Source organism: Podarcis raffonei, chromosome 6, assembly GCF_027172205.1.
Source record: "Podarcis raffonei isolate rPodRaf1 chromosome 6, rPodRaf1.pri, whole genome shotgun sequence".
Lineage (NCBI taxonomy): Eukaryota > Metazoa > Chordata > Lepidosauria > Squamata > Lacertidae > Podarcis > Podarcis raffonei.
Window position 1 is genome coordinate 89,264,866 of NC_070607.1, and position 9,577 is coordinate 89,274,442.

The window sequence follows — 9,577 nt, forward strand, 5'->3', positions numbered from 1 at the left end:
ACGGGCAAACTGGAGTACGTGATTCTGTGGGCATAATGGAAACTTGGTAGAATAGAATGGAAAAAGCCAGTGGGACACTGTTATCTCCGGATTCAAACTCTATGGGAAGGACATGGTGGCAGTGCTAGTGCTCAGTACATAAGAGGGCATGGAGTGAAGCAAAGTAAATAACAAAGGGAAGACTTCTTCACAGAACCATTGTGGGTGGTGGTACTGGGTCCCAAATGTAATTGAGTTCTGGAGGTTTGCTAGTGTTTCCCCCGAGCAAGATATTCCAAGAGATCTTGAAATGAAGAATGAAATCAAGCAAGCATCCAAATGAGGAAATGCAGCAGCCCTTACACAGACTACATGAGTGTTCTGACAGGAGTAAAATTTCTAGATACATTACTGTGTCCTAGAACAGTTTGCCATGGAACCAACCAGAGGGACATTGACCCTGGACTTAAAATTAAGTAGCATGCAAGTGGCATTGAACGAACTAAGAGTTTTTAAAACAAGTTCAGCTGGACTGTGTACCACTGATCAGGTAAGGTACCATGAGAGCCAAGAGTCATTTTGATCAGTGTGGCAGCACCTACATTTCGTTCTACCTATTGAGATCAGGCAGGTGCAGTCAGTACTCCTTGGCACCTGCTAGTAACATTCTTGCTTAGTCAAGCCTGCCCAGATGCTTAGAAAGTTGAGGCAATTTTAAACTTTTGTATGCTTTAAAGGAGGGTTGTGAAGTTTTTCTTGCTTTTCCCATTTCAAGTGGTGTACATATTTTATTAAGATAATGCCACAAGCGAAGTCAAGGAAGCTACTAGACAGGAAAGCACTGGAATTCTTGCATGGGAGAGAGGTAGATGTTTGTCATCTATCTGCTGGTGACACTGAAGCACAAATCCAACTGCTATGGACGGGAGATTGTGCTTTATATTTCATTACAGTCTAATTCTGTGAAGCAAGACTATCATCCTACATTGCAGAGGAAGTCCATGACATTTTACCTAGTTTGTATGAACCCTAAAATAGGCTGTTCTTTCAACCTGGCTTCATTAACAAACCACCACTGACCTTTACTTGTCCTATGGTTTAATCCCTATTGCTTGATTGCGATAAATGGCAGAATTAGAGGACAGCCTGCAAGCTTAATAGAGAAGCTCTAAAAATTTTATTAGGAGTAGCAACAGGACTGTTTATTGTCATGGAAACATGTGACACCTAAGGCTGGAAGTTGCTTTTGCAGGGAAAGGTATTTGTGGAACTCGAGGTATGCATCTATACCATAAAACTGTTTTGACAGGAGAAACATGTTGCCCATTAATGACGTACACACCAAACCCACCTGTATATAAGTGAAAGGATAAGGCTGTGATGAAGAGAAATGCCATCTACCTAGGACAGTTCAGGTTCTCAATCATGCAATCTGGAGATGCAGACTCCTATCCTCAGGAATGAAGCATGCCTTAAAAAACCTGGAGGGGCTGTGAACTTTCAAGTGCCAGATTTTACTAGCAGCTTTAACACTTAATTGAATACTTGAAATTGCAAGAACTCGAAGTATGCCACTGAAGTCAACGGAAAACCTCTTGTATTCCACAAGAATGCCTTCAGAACCATTACCTTCCTTTATCTGCTGTCCCAAGTACTGCAAGATGTGTTTTAAGTTTTACTTCTGACTTTTACACCCAAATGCAGCACTCAAGTTTTAAACCAACTTGTTTATACTGCAAAAGATGCGGGCAAATTAGGGGTTTTGATAATAATGGCAACAAAAACATCATTTGCAACAGGAGGAAAGAGAAGGCAGCAGTAGTTATGGACAATGAAGAGACAGCAAATAAGGGTGACTAAAAATCAATTTTGCCCTCAAACTTTGGGTTTATACACAACTTACGAAAAAGGTTTTCACTGATGAGAGAAGTTGTAGTACCATGATCAAGTTAAAGTATACACTGAAAAATCAGGTACATGGCATTAACAGATGTTTAAAAAAACACAGGTGGTTTATTATAGGCCACTTGACAGTGAATAGGAAAATGGAATGCCTACATGTCTATACAGAAACTCATGATTGATTTAAAAACCAAAAACGGCTAGGCAGTTGAGTTTCACACATCATGTTGTTGTTTTCTTCTGTTTCTTCTTCTCGTTTTCTTCCTTCTCCTTTTCAATTTCAGCAACATACTTTTCAATTTCATCAGGGCTCAAGATCTGTAACAGCAGTGACAAGATAGTGGGTCTGAGTACCATGTGCATACAATGGCTTTTCTATGCCTCCTCTACTGCTAAGGATCATGTCATCCAGAGCAGCATGAAGAAATCAATGTGTCACCCCCTCCCAATGGTATGCACAGGCGTGCTTTCCACTCATTCATGGGACTGTTAGGATGCTGTCCCCCACATAGGGAATTTAGGCTAATTTAGGAATTATCTAGCCAATTTGGTTTTGGAACCACCTCTCAAATGAGAGGCACCACGAGATGAAGAACAACAGCTATGAACAATTAAGGCTCAAAGTTCTAAGTATGGAACACGATCACAATGGAATCCCCAAATGAACAACTGAGGTCCAACTTTTCAGGACCAAGTAATAAAAAACAACAGACCCTAAAGTTGAGTGTGAAGCATTGCTTGGATACAAACAGGCACAAGAAGGTCCTATTGAATGCTGAAACTGAAGGGGGCAAGTCAGTCTTAACTGGAGGTGAGTTTAAAACTGCACTGTTGCTACTGAGCAGAAATTGACACTGCTTTTGAAATTCAGAAGCCACTGGAAGCTTACCTTAAGAGGCTGGTTTCTTCTCATAACAGCCAGCTCAATATTTTTCCCACCAGACTGTACAACCTTAAATTCAAAAAGTTAAGCAAAAGTGTTAGGAAAAGACTTTCCTGCAGCGCAAAAGTATTGCATTTTTGCAGAAATATTAGAACCATTGGCATTTTAATTCTGGTTTTTGCTAAATGAAAATTAAAATATATTACAACTATTAGGGCATTAGATCTGGCTTCTCAAACCTGTTCAATAGCCAGCGCTTTAACTTTAAAAGAAATGGAAACTGTATGTAAACTTGTCAATAGCCACCCGGCTTGTTAACTAAAGAAGACTCAAATTTAAGACTTGGTTGTTCCAACTCACTTCAAGAAGTGCTTTAATCACAAGCTTAATGGTCAGATCATCTGTTTCAATGGCTTCATCAGTATAGTTTTTTTCCAAAAATTCGCGCACTGACTTCGCTCCTCTGCCAATTGCATTAGCCTGGAATTTTAAAAGTTTATTAGAAATGAGTTTGCAAGCCAACAGAAAATCTAGATGCATAACTGAAAAATGTCCTCTCTTGCTTAAATTTTCTATCTATATTGCCTTGAAGTGTGTGATAACACAAAATCTATGGGTTGTATGCAATGCAGTTGTTGCATGAGCAGAACAGAACTTCCATTTAAACAATAAGGCTTCATTTTCCTTTCCCCTACAGCCTCCTGTGCCCCCTCAAAATCTGCTCCAGAACAAACAGAACTCTCCTCGTGCAGTGTTGGAGAAAACCCAGAGTAGCAACAACAGAAAGGACGATGGGAACTAGCTTGCAAATTTCTGGATGCATCTAAAACTAAGAGAAACAAAAATGACTTTTACTTCAGTCCTTTAATCGTCAGATTCCCTCAAAAGCCAAAAATTTTGTACTCCAGCCCACCAAAGACAGTTCCACACATCCACTTTGGCAAGGAGAGAGGGTTGACCATGCGTTACTGTGTCCCCGCCTCCTTGCTATGAGCGAGAAACTTAAACTGTAGATAGATTTACTTATGTGAATGAAGTGCTTCTGTTCATTTCATCTTAGCAAGACAAACCCAACTCACTTTCCAAGCATGGTATGTGCCAGAAGGATCAGTCTGATAAAGCCTTGGAGTTCCATCAAAGTCAAATCCTACAATCAGGGCAGAAATACCGAAAGGCCTGCGGCCATTGCTCTGGGTGTACCGCTGAGGAGGAAGAGAAAAAGATTTATCAGTGTATGTGTAAGCCTAAAGAAGTACAGATTTCTCATAAAATACGTGTATAGCACTGGATATTTTTCTTAACTTATTGACTAAGGAAAACATAACCATTGCAAGTGTTCTGAGGAGTTACTTTATTATTAAACCGTATGGGAAAAAAGAACAAGCTGGAATCAGAAAAAGCCAACTTAACTGGTTTTGGTTTTTCCATCTCATTCCTGACAAAATTAGGAATTTTTACTATAGATTGCACAGAGAGATTCTTCTTCGGTAGTAAACCAGAGCTCTTTTCCAAGTTTACTAGGAAGACCAGACTCACTTATGGTCAAAATATACATTCACTAATTAATGTGTTAATGGTCAGTCCACTGATGTTGCAGTAGCAGAGAATAAGAGATCCAAGATGACTTCATATTTTAGTTATTTTTGAAATGCATTGTTGGTGCATTGTTTGTAAATTTTGAAAATACATACGTCTGGTGGACCTACATTATTGTCCAATTTAGCAAGGCAAAATTACTAAAGTTGGGAAATGAAAGGCAAAAAATGGCAGAAACCACAACAACAATTTCAAATACTGACACCAGGTAAATACTAATTCATATTACTTTTCACTGTCTGTTGAAGAAACTAGGGAGGCATCTATACATTGTTACTCAGCAAGTTCAATAAAATATAGCAGCTGCATTACATTATGTTTCTCTGAAATTCTCTGGTATTAACCACCTTTTAACAAGCACTATATTGCTTTTTCTTTGTACATACCTGCTTCAGGCTAGCAATATACCGTGTAATGTACTCCACAGTGACAGGGTCCTCCACTGTAAGTCTATGACTTTGGCATTCCACCCGAGCTCTATTTATAACTATCCTGGCATCTGCTGTGAGCCCTACAAATAATAAAAATGGGCAAAATGTGCAATTTAGCATAGAACACATACAGAGACATTTCTGCTTTAGAAAATATTAATAAAAAAAATGGGTGAGAAAAGAGGATTAATGACAGGCCACATTTATCGTGCTGGTTAATAAAATATGTATGTTCAAAACTTTGTAATTTGGGGGGGGGGGGGGAGCTGCATCCAGCATTACTCTAAGCAGAGTTCCAACTTGTGTTGGAGGTAAGCGGCAGATTCTTCCTTTCCCCTGCAACCTGCTGAAATGCTATTTCAGAGGGCTCAGGGACTCTGCAGAACAGCATTGGAGGTGATGCTGAGGACTAACAGGGGAACTGGCAAAAAAAATTAGTCACTCCCCTTCAGCAAGGAGTCTCCAATAGATGTTAATTTCATTTGCAAATGGAAAGAACCCTTCTATTCAGAGGGGCAAGGCTAAATCTAACTCTGTACGTTAGAAGTTGGTAGAAAACTAGAGGAAACATCCAATGTATGTCCTGCAATGTATTGAGAGTCATACTGGTTATCAAGCTCAAAAGGTTTTTGAGCTGAAAAGATTTAAGCAGACTCTTCCTGACTGGCTGCCTTCCACTCGGGCTGCTTTTGGCTAAAGAAGAAAGAAAAGAGAAGGAATTCTGCATCAAATTTAGTCCTTAGTTTTGAACAGACTGAAAACTCTGTGTTAACCTATTTTGTTAATATCTTACCTGGCAGCTGCCAAGTATTCTTTTTAAAGCTATAAAACAAATTGGCAAGGTTTGACAACCTGGAATTGTAAAAAGTAAAAAGGTAAAGGTACCCCTGCCCGTACGGGCCAGTCGTGACCGACTCTAGGGTTGCGCGCTCATCTCGCTCAAGAGGCCAGGAGCCGGCGCTGTCCGAAGACACTTCCGGGTCACGTGGCCAGCATGACGAAGCTGCACTGGCGAGCCAGCACCAGCACCGCACATGGAAACACCGTTTACCTTCCCGCTATAAAGCGGTACCTATTTATCTACTTGCACTTAGAGGTGCTTTCGAACTGCTAGGTGGGCAGGAGCTGGGACCGAACGACGGGAGCTCACCCCGCCGCGGGGATTCGAACCGGCGACCTTACGATCAGCAAGTCCTAGGCACTGAGGTTTTACCCACAGCGCCACCCGCGTCCCTTGGAGTTTAAGTACCAGGCTACAAATCAGGAAAGCTATTAATTTTATACCTGGAATAATTAGATAAACCGCTAAAGAAAGTTTTAACAGGCCTTTATTTTACCATTTACATTTTTCGCAATTGTTGATACTTTCACTATCTGCATTCAAATTTTAGAAACTAATCATAATTAGATGGTGTACTTTTAAGCATAGGCAAATACTTCACATTTGTTTTATGAGAAGTTTATAACACAAGTGTGCAAGAAAATGAAGCAGAGCAGTTCCTAACAGAGCTGTCCAAGACAACACTCTGAATCCAAAAAGCAGAGGAGTCACTTTACTATTATTATTTATTGACTTTATATACAGTGGTACCTCTAGATGCGAACGGGATCCGTTCTGGAGCCCCGTTTGCATCTAGAAGCAAATGTAACTCGTGTCCGCGCGTCTGCATGGGTCATGTTTCGGCGCTTCTGCACATGCGTGTGATGTCATTTTGAGCGTCTGCGCATGCAGCGAAACCCGGAAGTAACGCGCTCCGTTACTTCCAGGTTGCCGCGGAGTGCAACTCAAACGCGCTCATCCCGAAGCACATTCAACCCAAGGTATGACTATACTGCCCTATACCCAGGGGTCTCAAGGCGGCTCACTTAAAATCTTCTCCCTCACCTATAACATAACCTAAATTATTATTTTTTTGCTTTTCTTTGCAATTAAGGTATTTAGAAGATCTACCTGGAAGCTGAAAACAAAAAATGACACCGCTTATTTTTGCTGTACTGAAGAATGTTCTACTACACAACTCAATTTTACTCCAAAGCCCCATTCCTGGTATTTAGGGGACTCCATCATAACAGTACCTGCAAAAGCCATGCAGACATTGTCATCAAGGGCACAGATCTTTCGGACAGTTCTTTCATCCTGAAGTTTTGCCACAGATTTCTTCTCCACGCCGAGAACAACAATATCTTTTCCTCGTACTCCAACCTTAAAGATCACACAGTGCATTAGAGATGACATTTTCAAACAGCTCCCTCAAATATTAACTATAATAAAGTGTGACAGGAGCAAAAAACAACAGGTGAAGGCAACCCAAATTGACTAAAGACAATAGTGCTTTAACACTGAATTGCATATGAAGCATGAAATTGTTTACATGTGACTCTATAAACAGTATTTTTGTGATAATGAGTTGGCATATCACATTTCATTGGGTGATATCCAATTACATCATTAATACCCAGTGCAGACCCACTGAAAACAATGAACCTGCTAACACTGGATATCACCCATTAAACTGAAGAAAACTGAAAATATTTTACAGCTTTAAATAGTTTTAAGATAGATGAAGAAACTTTAAGCAAAGTTCCAAATAATCTAGAATTTTCTTATGTTCAGTTTCTGCCACAGTCATACCTATTCCATTTCTCTCAGCAGTATCCAACCTCTGCCTTTCATGCTCACATCTCTCTGAAAATTGAGCAACTTCTGAATGCTTTAATGACCTCATCAGAGAATCATAGAATTGGAAGTAACCCAAAGCGTCATCTACGGTTCCTTTCCTTCCACTTCACTTATCAGCCTTTCACCTTACTTTCCATGCAGCTCCTCTTTCAAATATAAAACACACAATTTAGGTAGTGATGAGGCCTCAGCCACACTCTGCAATGATCTAATCTCCCTTAGTAGACTTTGACATGGTTGCACTTTCATTCTTCACATGCCAGCCCACTCCCCGATTCATTATATATGCACCCAACCCTTCAGAATTCAGTCATGCAACCTCCACTTATCAGATATAGTCTGACAACTTGTTCCTGTGTTCTAACTGCATGGTTGCTACTAGATTTCTTCCCCATGGTTTACACAGCCCTTTCAGTCAACTCTGACCATGCTATCTCTCCAGACCCTTTGGAGTTCTATGCCTGAACATCTGAACGACACCATATTAAGGAAGGTTGTTTTAACTAATACACTACTTTACTGCTTCCCTAATCTTCACCATTATGCATGTGTGTAGCCATATGCATTTGGACATGTCTGTATTAGTACACAAACTTCCTGGCATGTACTAGTTAGTCAACAAGTGTGATGGGGTAAAAGAATTGGTGAATATTCCTGCTAGCTCTCTGCCTGCAGAGTGGTTGGATTATATGTTTAGTGGGGGAGGCATTGAAGCATAAAATTCTGATTGCCTTTGTTCAACAAAGGCACTGATTAGAATTGGCACTTCCTTACAGTTCTTATGTGTGCCACATTCTGAATAACAAATTAGTATAATTTGGATATGCAGTAAATTAAAATATAAACAAGGAACTGCAGAAGAGGAGAAGGGGAGTCAAAATCAGAATTGATTGCCTGTGATTTAAATTTATTTTTATTTTGTATATTGTAAAAGCTTGTAGCCACATTCTGAAGGCTATTATTTTTTGTTACAATCACACGCCTGCATCATCAAAACGCTGCCCCACATTGTTTGCCTACTTAATCTGAATTTGCTGCTTCCTTGGAATATCTGATAAATTTAAAGAAACACGATAGAAATCCCAAATCCCCTTCACACCTGAACAGCCTCAGCCCCACCACAAGCTTCAGTGGAGAAGGTTTAAATGTGCTCTTAATGTTTTCGAGGGCTGCGCTCCGATAGATCTGGACTCCAGCATCTCTTTGTCAGGGGTGCCAACTTGGAATAAAATATTCTCATTATGTGGTGTGCACACACAACATTTGAATGGTAATTGTTGTTGTTGTTATTATTATTATTATTATTAATTGAATTTATATATTGCCCTATACCGGGAGATTTCATGGCGGCTCACAGAACAAAATTGAAATATAAAACCCAAAAGTATATGATCATAATAAAAACAAGAAGCCAATAACCTCCCCATCATCAACTTGGGGGGGGGGGGCAAAGGGAGTTGACACCTCTGTTCCGCGTGTTCACTCTCTCACACAAAAACCACCGGCCGTATTTATGTTTATGAAACATATTTTATAAATAGACGAACTGATAAATGAATTAAATAAGCGAGCTGAGGCGCGGCTCCCTTTGATGGTGGAAAAAGCCTGAGGAGAAGGGGGGAGGAGACCAGTACCCCCGATAAATTTATTATTATTATTAATTATTATTATTATTATTATTTTAAGAAAGATATACAGCTGCATCATTAAGAAAAACAGAAACCACCACAGGGTTTTACAAGGACGCGAGCCCGCCTCCTCCGCCCAAGGCTCCCGCTCCCCCTCGCGGCCTTCCGGCCCCTCTTTCGGCCCTGCCTCCTCCGCCTTACCGCCGTGGAGCCCTTTTTCACGGCCTCCTGGGCGTACTCGACTTGGAAGAGGTGCCCGTCGGGGGAGAAGACGGTGATAGCCCGGTCGTAGCTCATGGCCGCCGCTGCCTGAGAGAAACAGAAACGGCCGCCGAAACTCTCCTCCCGGCGCTCTTCCTCCTCAAAAGAGCACCGTCACTTTCCTCGCCGCGCACGCGCGAGACGGTATTCACGCAACGCCCCTGCGCACACTCCGGCGCCCCAACCATAGAGTCAGGAGGGGAAGCGCGCGAGGGAA

The 9,577-nt window shown here is 41.0% G+C and overlaps 1 protein-coding gene across 1 annotated transcript; it reads right to left on the reverse strand.

The window, feature by feature from the left end:
- Positions 1–1,972: 1,972 nt before the first annotated feature.
- PSMA7 (proteasome 20S subunit alpha 7) lies at positions 1,973–9,497 on the reverse strand. The gene is made up of 7 exons (XM_053394440.1): positions 9,301–9,497; positions 6,868–6,994; positions 4,747–4,871; positions 3,844–3,966; positions 3,125–3,244; positions 2,771–2,833; positions 1,973–2,199 (listed from the first exon to the last, which is right to left on the reverse strand). Exons 1-7 carry the CDS (start codon positions 9,394–9,396, stop codon positions 2,104–2,106), a joined length of 750 nt encoding a protein of 249 aa, XP_053250415.1. The 5' UTR covers positions 9,397–9,497; the 3' UTR covers positions 1,973–2,103.
- Positions 9,498–9,577: the final 80 nt, after the last annotated feature.